Here is a 22,872-nt window from a genome sequence, read left to right as displayed (position 1 = left end):
GTAATTGGGATGCCGCAGGATATCTTTTTCGAGTAGATCCCATCCATATTTTTATAGCATAAACATTTACAATTACAATATTGTGTCTAAGAAATGGCTTTAATTTAATTATACATGGTTCTAAAGTAATATTTAAAAGATAAGAATTATCTTTGTCTAAATATTTTTCTATTGGGGAACTTGATGTAATCGAAGATGAAAAAGATTTAAAGGGAAACATTGATAAAATGTTTTTTTAAAAGCTTTGTGCAGCTGAATATTCCGAATGTTAGTAGGAGTGTGGCTACTAAATTTCTATTTCTATATATATAACTTTAGAACTGTTAAATAAAATTAATATACACGTATTAATAATATAAATTAGTCAATAATAGCATGAATCATGTAAAAAAAAAAAAATAGGTAAATTTGGTTAAATATCCCCAATATAAATTAACTACCCATATAACTGTTATTAAGGTGCTAACTAAAGATAGTGTGGATCATTTACAAAATGTTACCTTGCGATTAACGGAAGAAGTAGGTAACTCTGAAGTGCAGAAAATGATAACTGAACTGGTTAAATCTACCATCGGCCAGAGTCCAGTCAGTCACTTAAGTTCCCTTTCTAATGTAAAGAAATATGTGAATTAATTGGTTGAGCATTATTACATTACTAAGATTCATCAATGGTTTTTATTTATACTTTTAGCATTTGCTCCCAACTTCAAGATTTATTTATTATAAGAATAATAAACAAATATTTTATAACATAATCAATTCAGTAAAATAACTTAAAATACTACACAGTGCTTTGTGTCTCTTACACAATCCCAATAAATATGTCACTACTGTTTTGGACATGTGAACGAGTTTCATTAAATGGCAGTGGTCGTCACCGTCACTAAACCATACAAAATATATGAATAGTGATCGCTATCCAATTTGCCAATGTTTCTCATCTCGGGGTCTGTGGTGTGTTTGAAATAAAAGTTCAGTAGTTGTTTCATCTGCTACTGCTCTTTCCCATGATCTAATCATTAGATTCCGTTGAACTTCATTGATTAATTGGCGTTTTAAAAAATGAGGAATATTAGAGTTGGTGTTGATTGTTCTACGTAAGCAGGCCACGGTCCAATATCCCATTCTAATAATATCCAAAAAGGAATTCACAAATTGATTGACGCACATTGCCTGCAAACTATTTGGAGGTGGTGGTGATGATGATGATGATAAACCTTCGTCTTCTATAATAAAACGACAGATTTCTTCCTTTTCTCCCATTTGAATGAGGTCCATAAAGAGATGGGGATTTCGGGTTATGAAAAGTACGCGGTTTACCCTTTCTACATAAAAGGATCCATAGTCTTTCGCCACTATTCGAGCAATTAATTCACTCTTCCCAGAATTTAAATGATAAATTCGGTCAAGCTTTCCTATGTTAATACAACATATATCATCACACTTTTTATCACCATCACTGAAAACCCGAAATGTATAATTTTTAGGCCATTTATTACAATGTTCGGGTACCCCCAAATGATATCTAATTTTATAGTTGGGGTCCCTATAAATTATATCTTCACGAGGGTCGTTACAACCAAATTTTTTATGTAAACAATAGGGTCTATGTTGTTTCATCCTGTCATCAATGCAGGTAAGCCATTTTGTATTTTTCAACCATGCTTCGTAAGCTCTCAAATCTCGGGTTAATTCCCAACGTATATTTTTAAACATCATGTGCCTGAAATAATAATGCCGATTCAAATATTGTTTGAGGGACATAAGCCTTTTGACCGCAGCCTGATCAACTTTGCTACATGGCGATGGAATCGATATTCCATCTGCTATCATCATCTCTCTCAGAGCTTCTCGTTCCTGATTGGAAGCTTGTATCATCATCAGAAATATGGAAGGATCTTTGGCGTAGGACCTATATCCCGCGATAGGCCATAAGTCATAATGACAGGGGTCCTGGAAATTCTGTCCACAGAACATGATGCTTCTTTGGTCAATATTAGAGAAGAGTTCCACAAACATATAAGAACAATATCTTTCATGCTCCTTAACTACGACTCGCAGTATAAATTGTAATTGGGATGCCGCAGGATATCTTTTTCGAGTAGATCCCATCCATATTTTTATAGCATAAACATTTACAATTACAATATTGTGTCTAAGAAATGGCTTTAATTTAATTATACATGGTTCTAAAGTAATATTTAAAAGAAAAGAATTATCTTTGTCTAAATATTTTTCTATTGGGGAACTTGATGTAATCGAAGATGAAAAAGATTTAAAGGGAAACATTGATAAAATGTTTTTTTAAAAGCTTTGTGCAGCTGAATATTCCGAATGTTAGTAGGAGTGTGGCTACTAAATTTCTATTTCTATATATATAACTTTAGAACTGTTAAATAAAATTAATATACACGTATTAATAATATAAATTAGTCAATAATAGCATGTATCATGTAAAAAAAAAAAAAAAATAGGTAAATTTGGCTAAATATCCCCAATATAAATTAACTACCCATATAACTGTTATTAAGGTGCTAACTAAAGATAGTGTGGATCATTTATAAAATGTTACCTTGCGATTAACGGAAGAAGTAGGTAACTCTGAAGTGCAGAAAATGATAACTGAACTGGTTAAATCTACCATCGGCCAGAGTCCAGTCAGTCACTTAAGTTCCCTTTCTAATGTAAAGAAATATGTGAATTAATTGGTTGAGCATTATTACATTACTAAGATTCATCAATGGTTTTTATTTATACTTTTAGCATTTGCTCCCAACTTCAAGATTTATTTATTATAAGAATAATAAACAAATATTTTATAACATAATCAATTCAGTAAAATAACTTAAAATACTACACAGTGCTTTGTGTCTCTTACACAATCCCAATAAATATGTCACTACTGTTTTGGACGTGTGAACGAGTTTCATTAAATGGCAGTGGTCGTCACCGTCACTAAACCATACAAAATGTATGAATTGAGTTGGCCAATGCTCCTCAATGTGTGTATGTTACAAAAACCTGGTAACGTTGGTTGAGTGATTTTTTTCTACATAGGCTGGGAGGGATGAGAGTAGAAGGCAAGGAGGGAGATACTGCACATTACCTCACCCCTAACACCTCCCCACCTACCCACCTCCTTCCTTCTCTCCTGCTTGATACCTGCCTTCCTCAAGCATAATCAACCAGGCGGCGACGCGACCGTGTTTCCTCAAGACACGAACACTCGAGCAAATCACGTTGGCTTCTCCCGGAAAAAGGGCTTGCAAGCTTTTCAATCTCTTTACTCCTGGAGAGGCTTAACTGATACTATCTGCGGGCAAAGCGTGTCTACCGCACACGCACACACGCACACGGGGAATTGATAAGGTAGAAAAGGATGAATTATTTAACATGGGTGGTACACACACAAGGGAACACAGGTGGGTATTGAGTACCCACATGAGCCACAGGGACGTTAGAAAGAACTTTTTCAATGTCAGTAGTTAACGGATGGAATGCACTAGGCAGTGGTGTGGTGGAGGCTGACTCCATACACAGTTTTAAAGTAGATATGATAGAGCCCAATAGGCTCAGGAATCTGTACACCAGTTGATTGACAGTTGAGAGGCGGGACCAAAGAGTCAGAGCTCAACCCCCGCAAGGCAAGCACAATTAGGCGAGTACACAGGGCCTGGCGGCTGAGTGGACAGCGCTCTAGGGTGGTAGTCCTAAGGGCCCGGGTTTGATCCCCAGAAAAAAAAGCAGAAACAAATGGTCATTTTCTTTCACCCTGGTGCCCCTGTTCACCCGGTAGTAAATAGGGAACCACCACGGACAGGAGTACACCCATACACATGTTTCACCTCCCTACTGAGAGAGCGGGAAGATGCCCCCCCCCCCTTCCCCTCCTTCCCTACTGTGAGAGTGGGAAGATGGCCCCCCCTCCCCTCCTTCCCTACTGTGAGAGCGGGAAGATGCCCCAGCGCCCTCATTTATTGTTCTTTAATGGTTCCCCATATTATGATTGAATTATACAGAAGATAATTTACTCCAACTCAAATCATCTTTTTCTTTACCACTTCTCGGCCAAAGAAGCATAATCCAAGTTTATAATAGGATCTTTTACTAAAGAAGCATAAAATAATGTATATATATCCAACTCATCAAGACATCCCTGCTGGCTCAAGTACTCCAGTGTGACGGCTATTTTTTCATCTATCAATTTATCCAGTTTTTGTGATTTAGCCATAAATGCAGCCTTGCTCCGTTCAGCTATATTATCATCTAATGTCAAATCTTCCACGGCTCTCTTCCAGGAACTAACCATTAGACTCCATTTAAGTTCATCATCGATAAATTGATATTTAAAGAAATCCGGGATCTGGAGGGTGGAAGCCATTTCTTCGCACAGAGTGGCCGCTGTCCAACCCCATTCTGTTGTTCTAACATCCAAAAAATAACTTGTAACTGCCCGAGTACATATAGCTCGTAAACGATTGTCATATTTGTGCGGAGATGATGATAAACCCTCGTCTCGAACGATAAAACTATAAATTTCATCCTTGTTCCCCGTTTGAATAATATCCACAAAGAGTTTGAGATCTCGGGTTAGAAAAAGAATACATTCAGATAGTACGTCAAATGGGGTGCTATAAGTTACTATGATCATTTTGAAATAAATTTCTCCATAATTTTTCACATGCATGCGTGCAATTAGTTCACCATATGAATTCACACATGGTTCCATGTTTCTTCCATCACCATCATCATGCCACCAGTTACCAAATTGATTCACATGATACACTCTGTCGATGTGATTTAACAAATGATCAGTACCACAAAAAATTTCAGAGTATTCTTCCTCACAATCGCTAAATACCCGATATGTGGTAGTAGTGTCCTTATTCCAAAGTATGGTGTAACCAATTTTCCCACAGTCATACATATGCATGAACCTTCTAAAAAAAAACTTAAAACTGGGTTTCATGTGCAACTTTGTTAGTTGAAACTCTCTGTCGTTGAACAAGCAATATTTTTCGTGTTGAATTCTCTTTTCATGAGCGTATTCAGACCATTCTTGGCCATATAAACATTCTTCGAAAGCAATAGTATCTCTGGTTAATTACCACTGTATATTGTCGAACATCATATACCTAAAGTAATAATGTCGATTGAAATATCGTTACAATCTCAAAAGCTTCTCTTTTGCAGTTTGACAAACTTTATTATATGAATAAGATGATGATGATGATGATAAAGGGATTCTTATTCCCTCGGCTCTCATCATCTCTTTCAGAGCTTCTCTTTCTTCGTTAGACGCTTGTATCATCGTCAGAAATACAAGCGGATCTTTAGCATAGGATCGATATCCATTTACATGAGTTTGGCATTTGAGTCTTTCATTTTGGCCATACAAAGAAGATTTATTTAAATTGAATTTACAGAACATTGTACGCCGTTCGTCGCGGTTAGCGATAAGTTCTACAAACAAATAATAATATTTTCCCGTTTTCCTGTCAGTTACCATAACTCGCATTATAAATTGCAATTGTGATGCCACGGGATACCCTTTTTTATTCGTTCCCATCCAAAATTTTATCGAATAAAGAGTTACTGGCGTTATTGATATACTGTATGTTTTATGCACACGATGTACCATTGGTGGTGGTACATTGCAATGTAATTCCAGAGTAATATCAAGTCTATCGGCATAATATAGATATATCATTCTTGTTAGTTCATCGTCGTATTTAATCGAAGATATAAAAGTTCTCCATGGTCTTCTTAATCTGGCTAGTTGTGCCATGGTTATGTCATCGTAGACGGACATTATTTCTTATAAATATAAATTATTATTTAATTTTTATATCAATGTTTATGCTCGAGATGTTTTTATTATTTTTGTATAGCATCAAAGACACAGTAATAAGTTCTTAACCACATTTAACATAATGTAGGTCAATATTGTAGTACACATTGTAATAATGTAATTGTCGTTCAATGTAAAAATTTAAATCACAAACTCATTGCGTTCTTTGTCTTGTATACAACTATTACCTTGCTCTTGTCTTTTTTTTTTTTGACATGCTGATGATGAAGATAAATGTTTTGTTGTGTAAAATTAAACAGTGACTTTAGTTTCCCTTTCCTTCGTTTGAATGAGAGAGGTCTATGAAGAATATGTTTCAGAAAAATGAATATTCTTTCACCACCATTTAAACATTTAATTAATTTGTACGGCAAACATAAAATAAATTACACTTTGGAATACTTCCTCTCCTTTCAAAAAAGGGAATGAACTATTCATTATTCATTAATTATATATTATGTAATATTTTCATCTTCTTAAGGGGGCTTATCATCGCAAAAATTCGGAAAAATCGAATCTTTTTGAAAAATTTATAAAAATACTACAACGTTCTGGCAACACTTTGGCGCAAACCCGAGAATGTTATGATATAAATTAAAGTATTTATGGTACATTTCCATGCGTAATTGTGCAGAATCCGGTGCCCCGCGGCTGTGGCGCGCCAAGAGTATTGCGTCGTACGTTCTAAACGTCAATTTTTCCGTAATAACGTCGGAAATAACTCTGTATATATGACAACAAATATACACTCAATGGCAACCGTCTCCTAGCGGGGGTGGGAGAGGCAGCCAGTTACCAGTCACATGTTGTGTCCTGTTGAGAGTGGAGGGTGTTGATGTGCACCTCCATTTTTGCTCCTGGAATCTCGCTTTTGTAGCGTCTAGCGCACAATGACCTATAAACGGAAGGGTCTGAATGCAAGAGTAGCCAATTTGACACGTGGTCGCCGTCGTTGGCTGGAAAGGAGAGACGCTGTAGCACAAGGGAGGTTATTATCAAGTGAAGATACAGGCGGCCTCCCCGCCTCAGCTGTGGGAGGCATGACGCAGCAGCCACACCCCGCTTCGACCCTCCTCACACATCCTCAACCCCTCGATGTTACTCAGGTAAGTAATTTACAACTTCAAGGTGTTTCTCAGCTTTCATTTATTAATCAATTTACATGCAAATTACACCTTATAGAGTTTGTGCTTCTACAAACCTATTGAGACATTTTAGTCCAAAGTCCATTTGTTGATTAAACATCAAATATTGCATATTTTTGGAAGGGTAACTTTGAATAATTATATTATTGCACTAAACATTTCTTTTCATAAAACTGATCAATAGAATCCTTTATTATGTGCTAAATTTAATATCTGATTGTTATAGAAATATTTTTGTTGACACATGTGTTCCCTGAAATTATTTGAAAATGTTGAAAATTCGTTGCATAATACGTTGTGTATTTTTTTTCTCCTTTTCTGTTTAGGGTGTGATGCTGAAACTTGGACCAGTTGCAGCTCTTTCTATAACCATTTCATAAATAAATTTATAAACAAATTGAACAACATTTACTTTACCCCTTAATACTACTACTCATTTTTCAGTAAACATTATCTCTCTTTTTTTTACAATAATATGGAGGACTTTAGAGCTTTTGTAGTGGTGGTATATAAAAAAAATATATTTCAATGTAAACCCCCAAACCTCATCAATCAATCAGCACAAATCCAACTTAGTACCAAATTACATACACTGTTATTTACCAAGCAAATACTCCAATTTAGTAACAATGACAGGTTTGAATAGAACACTAAAAAAATTTGAAAATCTACACCTATACTTTTCAATTGTGAAAAGACTTTTAATCTTTTCAGTATGCTTTAAAACCTTTTCATCTTTAAAGGATGTGATTATTTTGAATATTTTGGATAGCTCGACTTCTGGGAGAATATATATTATTCTTTTAAATATCTCCTTGAGATCAGTTAGTCCAAAATGTCCTCTCAGATCCACAAAATCACATTCTGAATCCTGGCCTTCAAATTGAATTTCAAGGCAGGATGTATTTAAATTACGTTCTATCTCAATGTTAATATCCCAGTCTAATAGTCCATCTTCATGTGGATTAAATGGATCGAATGTGATAAATAAGGTGCATATATAAGAACATGGTTTGCTCCTTAAGATCCTTCCTTTCTTTTCTTCAGTATTAAAACCAACCATCCATCTATAGGGGTTCATATGTGGGCCACAATTTTTGTTACCAAGTTGTCCATACCTCTGGGCATCCTCTCTTTTTATTTTCTGGGGTAGAAGATATTTATCATTCTTCGATCGACGTGAACGACGACAGCGATGTTGAGAGACTTCTTTCATCTACGAAAAAACAAAATCAGTTAAATCGTTATCCTAAATATTTTTAAAATTAGTTAACAAAAACGTCTGATACAGAACAAAAGCCTAGAATTATAATAATAATAATAATAATTTTTATTTAGGCAAAGGTACATACATAAAGAGATTTTACAAAGTTTGTTGGCTTTATAGATAAGAGCTAGTACATACAATGCCTAAAGCCACTATTACGCAAAGCGTTTCGGGCAGGAAAAAACACTACTGACTAAAGCTTAAAACTAATGGGTAAAAAGAAAAAAATGCGTTGAGTACAAATAAAAATAGAGGTAAAAGAGGGGGGAACATTGTTGAAAAAACAGCACAAATACAATTACAAATTATTACAGAAAATTACATTAAAACAGCGTTGAATTGTAAAACAAAAAAAACAAAAACAAAAAACATACATGGGTTGACAATAGAGAGGTAAGGTAGGTTACAGGGAATTTATTAGGTATAGCTTCGTTTTTAACTTAAACTGGTTGAGAGAGGTACTGTCTTTAACATGGTTGGGAAGGTCATTCCACATCCTGGGCCCCTTGATTTGTAGAGCATTTCTGGTTTGATTAAGTCGTACTCTAGGAATATCAAAACTGTATTTATTTCTGGTGTGGTGCTCATGGGTTCTGTTACAACCTTCTATGAAGCTTTTGAGGTCAGGATTGGCATTACAATTTAGCGTTTTGTATATGTATAGTACACATGAGAGAATGTGCAGTGACTTAATGTCTAACATATTCAGGGATTTGAATAGGGGTACCGAGTGATGTCTGGGGCCAGAATTGGATATTGTCCTAATAGCAGCTTTGTGTTGAGTAAATAGAGGACGTAAGTGATTTTGGGTAGTAGAGCCCCAAGCACAAATACCATAGTTGAGATATGGATAGATAAGGGAGTAATAGAGAGTCACCAGGGCAGGGCGTGGTACATAATATCTGATCTTAGAAAGAATGCCCACAGTTTTTTAAACTTTTTTTGATATGTTTAGAATGTGTCCCTGGAAATTCAGCTTGTGGTCAATGAGAATGCCAAGGAATTTGCCATCTAATTTGTTACAAATTTGGGTATTGTTTATTTTGAGATTTATTTGATTAGAGGATTTATTGCCAAACAGAATATAGAAAGTTTTGTCAATGTTAAGGGTGAGTTTGTTGGCAGTTAGCCACAGATGGACTTTATTTAGCTCAGTATTTACTGTGGCATTTAGAGCAAGGGGATCAGGACTGGAGTAAATGAAGGTTGTGTCGTCAGCAAATAGGATTGGTTTGAGGTGTTGGGAGGCATTTGGAAGGTCATTAATGTAGATGAGAAAGAGGAGAGGGCCAAGTATGCTGCCCTGGGGAACACCAATGTTGATGGGTAGGGTGGGCGAAATTGTATTATTCACAGAAACACATTGGAGCCTGTCAGTAAGGTAGGATTTGAGGTATTGTAGGGAGTGTCCTCTGACACCATAATGATGTAATTTAAGAAGAAGGTTTTGGTGGTTGACAGTATCGAAAGCTTTATGCAGGTCCACAAATAACCCAACAGGGAACTCATTTTTATCAAGAGCTGTATGAATCGAGTTAAGCATACTAATAAGTGCATCGTTAGTGCTTTTTTTGGGCCTGAAGCCATATTGGCAAGGGCTAAGTATATTGAGTTTGGCTAGATATGAGTAAAGCTGCTTATAGATTAGTTTTTCAAAAATTTTTGACAAGTTTGGCAGGATTGATATAGGTCTGTAGTTGTTAACATCTGTGAGATCACCACATTTGTGGACAGGCGTTACTCTCGCTTTTTTTAGAATATCTGGAAAGGTTTGGAGTTCAAGTGACTTGTTGAAGAGCAAAGCAATAGCAGGGGCTAAAGATCTGGAGGCTTTTTCGTAGATTAAATTTGGTATCTCCTCAAGGGCACCAGACTTGGTTTTAAGGGAAAGGATTATCTCATTGACGTCAATGGAATTAATAGGCTTTAGGTACAGAGACTGGGGATAGTTCCCTGTAAGATAGTCCTTAATGTCAGTACTGGAAGATGGAATATCATTAGCAAGGGATGAACCAATGGAAGAGAAGAACCTATTGAACTCAATAGCAGAATCAGAGGCTGAAAGCTGACCATCGTTATTAGACAGGAGAGTCGGTTTGTTATTTAAAGACTTCTTTGATCCCAATATTTGTGAAATTGTTCTCCATGTTTGTTTAATGTTGCTCTTTATTTGGGTAAATTTATCTTCGTAGTATTTAGTTTTGGCTCGTCTAATTATCTTAGATAGCAATAATGAGTAATTCTTTGAGAATTCTTTGGAGACAATTCCTAACCTATACTTTTTCTCAAGGTCATGTCTTTTATTAATAGATTTAAGTATTCCCTTTGTAAGCCAGGGATTGTTAAGCCTTTTGGTTGTGACTTGTTTTGTAAGCATAGGACAGTGGGTATTATAAAGGCTAAGAGTTTTTTGAAGAAAAGATTGAACTGCTAGGTTGATGTCCTCTATGTTACCTAACTCGGACTCCCAGTTGACATTATCAGTAGCAGTTATAAAATTGTCTATAGCAGTTTCATTGTGTAGTCTAAAACGTATCTCTCTTGACTCAAGAGGTGGTTTGCTAATGTTAGTTAAGAGAAATGTGGGGTAATGGTCTGTAGTGCTATCGGTGATTATACCTGAAGTAAGCGGAGAGGTTATATTTGTCCAGATGTGATCTAGAGTCGTGGCAGTGCTATCAGTGATTCTAGTAGGTCTAGTGATTAAGGGTATGAGGAAGCAGGAATTCATACAGTTGAGGAAGCTAACAGCAGTAGGGTGTTCTGGCTCGCAGAGGTCAATATTAAAGTCCCCTGCGATAATTAGGTGGTTTTTGTTCAGTCTGTTATCAAGTATTAGATTTCTAAGGTTTGAGTTGAATTCGGACACATCAGTGTTAGGAATTCTATAAACTGCACCCACAGACAGGATAGACTCGGCACCCTTGACTCTGAAGCTGGCGAAGATATACTCCCCATAGCAGTCTCTAGTTCTAATTTCTTTTAAGCATGTTAGTTCTTGGTGGTAGTAAAGAGCAGTGCCACCACCTCTCTAAAGTTGACGACAGTTGTGGATTGCTGAGTAGTTAGGCATGTTAAAGAGTTGAGTAGTATCATCTTTCAACCATGTTTCAGTAAGTATAATAAAAGAGAATTTGTTGTCAATAGCTTCAATCAAGGCACTAACATCATCGAAGTGTTTACCTAGGGATCTAACGTTCAAATTGATTACAGAGATATTGTGACTATGAGTTAATACATTGTTTACATCATGTGCTGCAAAATATCTGCAATTTAGATCATTAAAGTGATTATTGTCATAGATAGTGGATAAGAGGTTAAGTTCTGGGTCTATACTTGACTGCATAAAAAAAGATGATTGCAGGAAAAACAAGAAAAACAAAAAGAAATAAATGTACACAATACTGTACCAAACAAACACAAAAGGGGCTTACAGGGATACAATGGAGTAAGGGAGTATGGCTAGGCTAGGAAACCTAGGTAATGAATGAGATTAAAGAAAAAAACATATAAACATGGACTATACAAAACACAAGATATAGATATACAAAACAAAAATATAAATAAGACTAAGCAATACAAAAAAAAATTGAGCAAAAATGAAAAATGAGGTAGATTGCTTACAGGTACTCTCAGGTACACTGTAAGTAACAATAGACAGAAAATATATATCAATATAGAAAAGAATGTCACAATACAATAAGATAAGCAATTACATGAACAGATGAAAAACAAATCTGCTGTAAAATAGGAAGTAATTATAGCAAAACACAATATAATAATATAACAATACAATAAGAGCTTACAAAGTATTGAGTCTGCTAAATTAGAGAATAATTATGGCAAGACACAACAATAAATGCAAGCAAACAAGGAATTGAAACAATTAGAGGTAGAATTAAGGTCACTAGATAGCCATGGAGGATACACAAGTTTGGTGGAGAGAACAAAAAATCAGTAGAGACTGTCAAGATGAATATATAAAAAAATTTGACAAATGATAATTGTAAAGTAAAATAATCTTAAAGATAATAAATTTTATTAAGCTTAGTTTTAACTTATAATTAGTATGAACTTAATTAAAAGAACAAAAATGAGATCAATAATTGATTTCAATAAATGACATAGATCAATACAAATAAATTTAAAATATAAATGGAATAGGGTAAGATTAGATTTAAGAGTAAAATTTTACAATGAAACTGAGGTAGATGCTTGCATAAACTGCACCCATAAATTAAATTATTAAATTATTAAAACAATCCTTTCTAAAGAATTAAATAGTGATACAAAAAATTAAACAAAAAGTTTTTAAAATATACCTTATGTTTCAAAATGAACCAAATAAAGTCTCAAACAATAAACAATGACAAAATTAAATAAAAAAAAAATAAAAAAAAAACATACTTTATGTTTCAAGTGAGCAACTCTTCAGTTGTAAAGATGGATAAGCTTTATAGTCAGTCAAAGACTTGTTGAGTAGTGCTGGTTAAGCTGTAACAGTCATCTGTTTATATACTCTGGACAAGTTTTGTTATCATCTGACGTTACCACATCCTTTAAAATATGATGTCACCTCTCTCTCTCTCTCTCCCAAATATTTAAACCCTTTCCGCTCAGCTATATATATCCCAAGCACCCCTCGACTTTAGCCACCATCACCATCATCACCACCGGTTATCAACACCCCAACTACTAAATCATCAACATTGTCCAGTAATGTTTAAAATCAACACTATGATTTTTGCTATGTTCAGATAATTTACAGTTCTTTTACCACCTATTTTAAACAATATTTTTTTCTTCCTCGGCTTTGATACCTTTTGATAATTACTTACTTGATCTGGAGATTTTTCATCCTATGAGTCCACTCCACTTTTGGACGATTTTTCAGATGAATTTTCACATGAATCATTGTCACTGTTGGATCTTGTTATTTCTGCTGATCTAATCGATTTTCTATGTTCTTTTAGAGGGTGGGTTAAGATCATTAGTTGATGAGGTGATTGTTACAGAGTTCAGCTGGAGTAATTGGGGGACTTTGGATTGGTGAACAAGATAATGGGAGGGGGGGATTGGATGTCTCAGGAGCATGTAAAGTTGGGTTGTTGATAGGAAACCGGTTTGGGTCAATTATGTTCAGAGTGTCCGGTGTTATATTTATTGGGCGAAGGTTGTTATCGACCCTGAGGCTGTTCCAAATATTTAGTAGGCGAATAGGATCTATGTTGCTACAACCAGATATAGTTCTGGAATATTCCAGCAAGCAATCGGCTACAGGATGAAGATGGGGTTGTTGGTTCATAATTGACTTATGATTCTAATGGGCAAATCCTATACTGCACTTTTTGGTTGTGACTACTGTACTTAGTTAGTTCTAGAATGTGGACCGCCAAGTTGTCGGAGTCTCTTTATATAACGTCCTTTCCAAGGTTATCCTTGCCAGGTTTCCCCTGTCTCCCTAATACCAGATTAGTTTTTGACTAAAGCTCATCCTTCTTTACAACTTTTAGTTTGTTTTTCTAATTCTAGGCTCAAAAGTGATTATCTATTTGAATTATTCATTATTAAAGGTTTAGTTTTGTCATCATTCATTATTAAAGGTTTAGTTTTGTCATCAAGATGTTATGATTGGAAAGTTGTAACGGAATAAAAATCTGGAGAAGATTGAACAAACTGACATAACCATTAAAAATATCTTTCATCATTATTTCATCATTGCTATGTTGTACAAATGTAATCTTTGTCTTCTTCTTCTTCTTCTACCTCCCTTTCTACAACTTGATCTTTCAAATGCAGGCGATGAGTCACAATAACGTGGCTGAAGTATGTTGACCAGACCACACACTAGAAATTGAAGGGACGACGACGTTTCGGTCCGTCCTGGACCATTCTCAAGTCGATTGTGATAAGGAGATTGATTGATGATGAAGATTAAGCCACCCTAAAGCGATGAGGAGGTAGGGACAGGCATTAAATAGGCAAGAGAGAGCTGAGGAGGAAAGTCAGGTGTAGGGGATAGTAGTAATGAGAACTGCAGCAGGCCTATTGGCCCATACGAGGCAGCTCCTATTATAACCACCGAAGCAGATAGTAATAGGAAAAAGAAGAGGATAGCAAGGGAGCGTAGAAGACAATGAACAGAAAAAGGGAGAAGAGAAAAAGAAAGGGAAAGAGAAAGAAAGAAATGGAAGGGGGAAAGTTTACGTTAAGTCACGTTTGTTAGAAAGATTAGAGCATTTGAGTATATACTGTGAAAGGGAAGAGTCCACAGCAATAAAGCCAGGACTCAAGTTCATGTTGGGTACATTGTTAATAAGAGCCGATTCTACAAGACGGCGTCTGTGTAGAGTAGAGGCAGGAAAGATTATTTTGGAGGAAGACCAATCAATGGGATGATTAGAATTAGATGATTTGATCTTTCAACACCCCCCGATTTCTCCTCTTTTTAATAATGCCATTCTTTTTTATGGAGTAGTTTTGGTACTGATTTTTCCAAATAGTAATATTTTCCCTTTTTGGTGAGAGGTAAGCCACCATTTTAGTTACTACATAATCAGGGGAAAGATAAGAATAAAATTTGGCATCTCTTGGTATTGTTTCTATTGGATTTTTAATTTTATTTATAATACTAGTAAATTGTTCTAATAAATCACAATGCATGTCCCATGCTGTAGATAGTGATATATTTCTTAGTTTTGACCAATTATTATTTTTTTCATAATTACTAATAAGATGCTCAATTATATTCTCATCATATCTCATGACTTCATCGATTTTAATGTACATATCAATATTTGTAATTGATTTTTTGTTTACTTCAAATGTTTGTTCATAAGTTAAACAATTTCTAATAATATACTCACTTAAACTTTGCTCAACATTTCTTACCCCATCTAGAAGAAAAAACCATAAATCTACCACAGTGTTAATATATATTATCATTTTGGCCTCTTCAATTTTAAATGGGGAATATACCCCAAAAACTTCGTCAATTACAATATCCTGATTGTGAAATTGTGTAAAAAAAATTTCATACCAGATAAATTTATTATCAGCTGTTAATCCTGACATATCGTAAATTTTCCAATAAATTAACTGTCTTCTGCTAAGATTGGGCGGATAATTAAATTTAATGTGGGAATCATTAATATTATCATTTATTAACTTGTATAACTTATAAGCTATAAATAAGTATCTTATTAGATTATGTCTCAGGGGTAAATAATGTAATCCAGGAATTTTTTTGGTGTTAAATTTTTCATTATTTATATGTTCGATATCTATATTAATGAAAAGTTCCTCTTTTTTGTTCATATTTTTTTAAATCCTTTAAATATTCAATTCTAATACTTTCTCGAAATGATCTGCCCTAGCAACAAATAGGGAATTAATTATTGGCTAAGATTTATTGTCATATGAATTTTTTATTATATATTTGTGATAGAATTTAATCAAATAAATCCCAATAACATATGGTCTTTGTTTCAAGGTTATACTCCTACACATGATGAATCTTATACTATACTATAATGTAATGATGCCCAACCAATTAATTCACATATCATTCTTTACATTAGAAAGGGAACTTAAGTGATTGACTGGACTCTGGCCGATGGTAAATTTAACCAGTTCAGTTATCATTTTCTGTATTTCAGAGTTACGTACTTCTTCCGTTAGTCGCAAGGCAACATTTTGTAAATGATCCACATTATCTTGAAGCCTCGACAATTTAGTTAGCACCTCAATAACAGTTATATGGGTGGTTAATTCATATTGGGGATATTTACTCAAATCTATTGAAGGTTTCGGTAATCTACCTTCGGTTTCCAGGTAATCATGGCCTTTAAAAATAGAAGTAACGTGTTCGTCTTTCGTTTTGTATAGATCATTGTAATCCATCTTATGTGGATAATTAAATTCTTCTACTCCCAATGGCCACCACTTACCATTATTACATGATACCAAAATTTTTTTGGTAGCTAGGAGTTCATCATTTGAATAAAAGGTTACTAAGATATGTTTAAGTTTTGCAGCATCATACTCTTTTCTAAAGAATAAAATATAGTTGATCATTTCGTTTACTGACGACGTCATTCTTATTATTACTGTGCTCGTTTTGGGCAAATGAATGTAATAGTTAAGTGAAATTCAAAATTTTTATTACTTTTATACACTTCTTACAAAAATTTAATTTCTAATTAGTGACAATAGTTGTTGAAAACTTGTACTTTTAATAATGATTAGTTCCCCTTTTTATACCATTTGACTTAATTTTAGTTATCTCAAATAATATGAGAGGAGGGGGTAATAATGATGGTGGGGGCATTGAAGCCAAGTATAATGACGTCGTCAGTAAATGAAATGATCAACAGGATCTATACAAAACGAAAGACGAATACGTTTTTAAAGGCCTTGATTTCGGCCAGAGTCCATTCAGTTACTTAAGTTTCCTTTGTAATGTAAAGAAATATGTGAATTAATTGGTTTGGCATTATTACGTTATAGTATATTATAAGATTCATCAATGGTTTTTATTTATACCTTTAGCATTTGCTCCTAACTTCAAGATTTATTTATTATAAGAATAATAAACAAATATTTTATAACAAAATCAATTCAGTAAAATAACTTAAAATACTACACAGTGCTTTGTGTCTCTTACACAATCCCAATAAATATGTCACTACTGTTTTGGACATGTGAACGAGTTTCATTAAATGGCAGTGGTCATCACCGTCACTAAACCATACAAAATGTATGAATAGTGATCGCTATCCAGTTTGCCAATGTTTCTCATCTCGGGGTCTGTGGTGTGTTTGAAATAAAAGTTCAGTAGTTGTTTCATCTGCTACTGCTCTTTCCCATGATCTAATCATTAGATTCCGTTGAACTTCATTGATTAATTGGCGTTTTAAAAAATGAGGAATATTAGGGTTGGTGTCGATTGTTCTACGTAAGCAGGCCACGGTCCAATATCCCATTCTATTAATATCCAAAAAGGAATTCACAAATTGATTGACGCACATTGCCTGCAAACTATTTGGCTTGTAGGTGTTTTTACATGGAGGTGGTGGTGATGATGATGATGATGATAAACCTTCGTCTTCTATAATAAAACGACAGATTTCTTCCTTTTCTCCCGTTTGAATGAGGTCCATAAAGAGATGGGGATTTCGGGTTATGAAAAGTACGCGGTTTACCCTTTCTACATAAAAGGATCCATAGTCTTTCGCCACTATTCGAGCAATTAATTCTCTCTTCGCAGAATTTAAATGATAAATTCTGTCAAGCTTTCCTATGTTAATACAACATATATCATCACACTTTTTATCACCATCACTGAAAACCCGAAATGTATAATTTTCAGACCATTTATTACAATATTCGGGTACCCCATAAGGATAACCACGTTTATAGTTGGGGTCCCTATAAATTATATCTTGACGAGGCTTGTGATGATAATATGCAAACCCATCATGTAAACAATAGGGTTTATGTCGAATCATCCTGCGATTAATGTATTTAAGCCATTTTGTATTTTTAAACCATGCTTCGTAATCTCTCACATCTCGGGTTAATTTCCAACGTATATTTTTAAACATCATGTGCCTGAAATAATAATGCCGATTCAAATATTGTTTTATAGACATAAGCTTTTTCAGCGCTGCCTGATCAACTTTGCTACATGACGATGGAATCGATATTCCGTCTGCTATCATCATCTCTCTCAGAGCTTCTCGTTCCTGCTTGGAAGCTTGTATCATCATTAGAAATATGGAAGGATCTATGGCGTAGGACCTATATCCCTTGATAGGCACTATTAAGTAATCCGGATCATGGGGGTACTTGAAATTATGTTCACAGAACATGATGCTTATTTGGTCAATGTTAGAGAAGAATTCTACAAACATATAAGAACAATAATTTTCAGCCTCATTAAATAAGACTCGCAGAATAAATTGCAATTGGGATGCCGCAGGATATCCTTCTTGAGTAGATCCCATCCATATTTTAATAGCATAAACATTTACAATTTGGGGGTTAAATTGTATTAATTTACTTATAGATGGTTCTAAAGTAATATTTAAACCAATTGAAAAATATTTGTCAACATATTTTTTTATTTGGGAACTTGATGTAATCGAAGATGTAAAAGATTTAAAGGGTAACATGGATACCATGGTTTTAAAAGCTTTGTGCAAATGAGTATTCCGAATGTTAGTAGGAGTAAATCCCTTTATGTACAATGAGTGTGAAAAAAAATTTAAGTATAGATTCAACCAGAACAAAGTTTTCAGCAAATATTATCACAAATTAGGAAAAACAAATTGACAAGAAGTATAAAAGTAATAAAAATTTAGAATTTCACTAACTATCCATCCATTCATTTACCAAAAACGAGAACATATTTTAGTAACCTTTTATTCAAATGATGAAATCTTCTGAATTGCAGAAAATGATAACTGAACTGGTTAAATCTACCATCGGCCAGAGTTCAGTCAGTCACTTTGATCTTTGATCTAATAGTACATTAACATCGACACGTTATGCCACGGAAAAAAAAGTAGTCTTTGTTTGTCTATGCCATGGTCAGATAACCTTGAAACAAAGACTATATGTTATTGGGATTTATTTGATTAAATTCTATCACAAATATATAATAAAAAATTCATATGACAATAAATCTTAGCCAATAATTAATTCCCTATTTGTTGCTAGGGCAGATCATTTCGAGAAAGTATTAGAATTGAATATTTAAAGGATTTAAAAAAATATGAACAAAAAAGAGGAATTTTTCATTAATATAGATATTGAACATATAAATAATGAAAAATTTAACATAAAAAAAAAATTCCTGGATTATATTATTTACCCCTGAGACATAATCTAATAAGATAATTATTTATAGCTTATAAGTTATATAAGTTAATAAATGATAATATTAATGATTCCCACATTAAATTTAATTATCATGAAATAATGATGAGAGATATTTTTTAATGGTTTTGTCAGTTTGTTCAATCCTCTCCAGATTTTTATTCCGTTACAACCAATCATAACATCCTAATGATATTCTCTCTAAGGCCTGGTGATTTTCTTTGAAAAATTGTTTTGATTCAATTCATCTGCCACTGCTCTTTCCCACGATCTAATCATTAGATTCCGTTGAATTTCGTTGATTAATTGGAGTTTAAATAAATGAGGAACATTACGGTTGGTGTTGATTGCTCTAGGCCATGGTCCAATATCCCATTCTAGTAATAATAAAAAAGGAATTCACAAATTGATTGACGCACATTGCCTGCAAAGTATTTGGGTTGTAGGTGCTTTTACATGGTGGTGGTGGTGGTGATGATGATAAACCTTCGTCTTCTATAATAAAACGACAGATTTCTTCCTTTTCTCCCGTTTTAATGAGGTCCATAAATAGATGTGGATTTCGGGTTATGAAAAGTATGCGGTTTACCTTTTCTACATAAAATGATCCGTATTCTTTCGCCACTATTCGAGCAATTAATTCGCTCTTCGCCGAATTTAAATGATAAATTCGGTCAAGGTTTCCTAGTCTAATACAACATATATCATCACACTTTGTACACCTGAATATTCCAAATATTAGTAAGAATGTGGCTACTAAATTTCTATTGGATGGAAGAGTAGCGAAGCGTGTGTTGGTTGGCCGTCAGTGGATGTAAAATGTGAGAGTAGCCTGCCACTACTTGATATTTATATAATTCAGCTGATACTGCTACCATCTACTCCGGGCAACCAGCTGTCTCCTCCACTCTTTGAGCAATGTTTTGTAATTTTTACTGCCCTTCTTTTTTTTTTTTTTTTTTTTTACTAAATTTTGATAGCAGGATGATTTATTGATTTAAAGTGGTGAGACCACAAAAAAAATATTAGTGCATGCTCTACTTGGTGGAGGTTTCCAGGTAAGCAATCAAGTCTGCACGCTTATTCTTCTTCTTAAGACCAACGAACACCATCTTTGTGCCTGGAATAAATTTCTTGGGGTTGGTCAAGTAGATATCCAGATTATCTTTGTCCCACGTGATACTCTTAGCCTTGTTGGCATAAGTGTAAATATAGCCAGAAGCCTGACCAGTTTGGCGGCCGAAGAGGCCATTTAGATTGGGTCCAGTTTTGTGCTTGCCGTTTAATTCAACAGTGTGACACTGTGCACACCTCTGCATAAAGATCTTCTTACCTTTTTCCCTCTCACCCATCTTCTGAAAAAAAAACACATAAACTTAAAAGGTTAAGGTGTATGCTATTTATTTATTTATTTATTTATATGTTTCATATACTTACTTACAAAAAGAGCACACTGCACAACCTTGAGTCAAAACACACTCACAGATGGACTAAAAAATACTGTAGATACAGATTTGGATAATGTATCTAACCAGCTACAACTTCAACCAAACACAGTTTCAAATGAGAAAACATAAGAAATAAATAATTACACCCTCCTCCTCCTCATCAGCATCATCATCATCATCATTATCCAAAAAAAAAAAGAAAAAAAATATATATATAAAATGAATAAAAATATGATATGGAAATGTGGTAAAGATGACATTTTAACTTTTCGGACTAGAGTTTTTATAGCATTGGTGCCTGAGCTGGGCCCTGAGGTGGGCCCTGGGGTGGCAACTGTGACTGTACCTGCGGTGGACCTTGCAACTGAAGTGGTGATGGCTGGCCTTGGGTTGTCATATGAATATGAACGCTAGGTGGTACCTGTTGCTGCCTGAGAAATTGATGCCCTCTGATTGAAACCCAAACAGAGGTACAAATAACACATACATATACATTTATTTACAAAAAAACATTTTTTTTAATTGTTTTATTTAATGAATGTTGGTCTCAGGATTGGTTCACCCCCCTTTCTATGACAAAGTTGGTTAAAGAATAATAAGTATTTTCTATTTGATGGATCATTAGAATTTTTTGAGGCTAGTTTTAATAAATATGGCTGTAAACTCTTAAAAACAAGTTTCATCTCTGAAAGTGTTTCATTAAAGTTAAGGTATAGGGGTAACTGGTGTCACATATTCGTCAAAAATCCAACTGTTTTCCATAATATATCTTTCTATATACAAATCAGTGACTGCCAATTGCTCCACTCCATATATAAAACTAGTTGCGGCTTCTAAAAACAGCCTGTCAGTTTGATTACCCCAAAATAAGATTTGTGCATACTTACGAGAAAATTCCCTAATGCTACATTTTAGATGATGCATATTCAACACAAACACACTTTTTACTATTTGCTTACAAAGTGGACACAATATTTCATCTTTGTAGATAATATTTGATAAAAAAGAGTACATCCCATAAGAATTATTCATATATCTAAGGCAGCCATAATTATTATAATCAAATTTCCCTGTAGATTTTTTACCCAACAAAATTTTGGCTGATAATGTAAACATACATTGAGGACAAATACTGTGACCACATCCAACCATATAATCATCAAACATAAAAACCATGTCACCTGACCCATTCATATCTAAACAAATGGGGCAAGATACAATTTGATGACGAATGACATTTTTCTTGATAGTTTTAAGGGAACCGTGTTTAATTGATATATCAATGACAACGTCCTTATTATCAGGTCCCCAGAGTCGGTTGGACACCAGGTTTGTTTGATATTTTTTCAAAAATGGTATTTTAACCAGGACTGTAGAATTATTCTTAGTTTCAGAACACTCGTCTTGTCTAAAATCATGTTCATTTTCAAACAGATTTATATCAGTATCAATTGATCTGATATTTGGTGAACAATTAAATATAATAGTTAATGATGCCTTTTCTGCTTCTGTCATAATTTCTATGATGTTTCTCACTTTGATATTCTGCTGTAATCTTGACCTTGTAGGAGAAATCTTACAAGTCAAAAAAAGTTGACAACCTCTTGAGTTTTTTGAATTTGATATTTTGTATATATATTTTTTTTAAATGTCTTCTCTTTGGACATTTCCCCAGGAATAATTCCATATTAAACCTAGAAGAAATATGAAAGATAACATTAATATTAATTAAAAAAAAAGGGGAAGAAATGGAGTTGTAAGGAAGGGGAAAAAAGCTCTTTATTCCATAGTTAACTATTCTAAAAAAAATAAACAAAACAACACTTTTCTCGGGTTTGGTGTGTAGAAAGATGTCTGAAAAGTGATAGGGTAAATAAGAGAAGGATGGAAGTAGTAGTAGCAGTAGTGGTAGAAGGGTAGAGATAAAATTTCTTCAATTAGTAACTGTGGTCTCTCTCACCTCAATCAGTTCATAAAGTTTTAGGGAACATATCTAAACCCACTGACTGGTTCATTCTGTTGTCAGGATTAAATCATCACACAACAACAATTGACCAGGGAGGGTGGAGGTCTGTCTTATTTATGTTAATGACACTGTCCTGGTTTTTTTTTTTTTTGTCAGGAACCTATGAAAAAAATATATATATAAATTAGGAGGTTTAACTATTCTTTTCATTGTTATGATGTCTTTGACATAATTTTGTTTATAATTTTAACTCTGACACCAAAGGGGTAGACCTGTCTAGAAAATTTTATAATTGCTGGTAAGTAGTCTCTTTC

At 34.2% G+C, this 22,872-nt stretch overlaps 1 protein-coding gene across 1 annotated transcript in view; it reads left to right on the top strand.

Moving 5' to 3' along the window:
- Positions 1-22,872, top strand: part of LOC138362881 (selection and upkeep of intraepithelial T-cells protein 5-like) — a 99,035-nt gene that overhangs the window by 37,774 nt on the left and 38,389 nt on the right. Inside the window, exon 20 of the mRNA XM_069321456.1 lies at positions 460-585. Within this exon, the coding sequence (XP_069177557.1) occupies positions 460-585 (126 nt within the window). The remainder of the gene's footprint in view (positions 1-459; positions 586-22,872) is intronic.

This window comes from Procambarus clarkii, chromosome 9 (assembly GCF_040958095.1).
Source record: "Procambarus clarkii isolate CNS0578487 chromosome 9, FALCON_Pclarkii_2.0, whole genome shotgun sequence".
In the NCBI taxonomy this organism is placed as follows: domain Eukaryota; kingdom Metazoa; phylum Arthropoda; class Malacostraca; order Decapoda; family Cambaridae; genus Procambarus; species Procambarus clarkii.
Note: the sequence above shows the minus strand (reverse complement) of the source record. Positions and strands in the feature narration are given on the sequence as shown.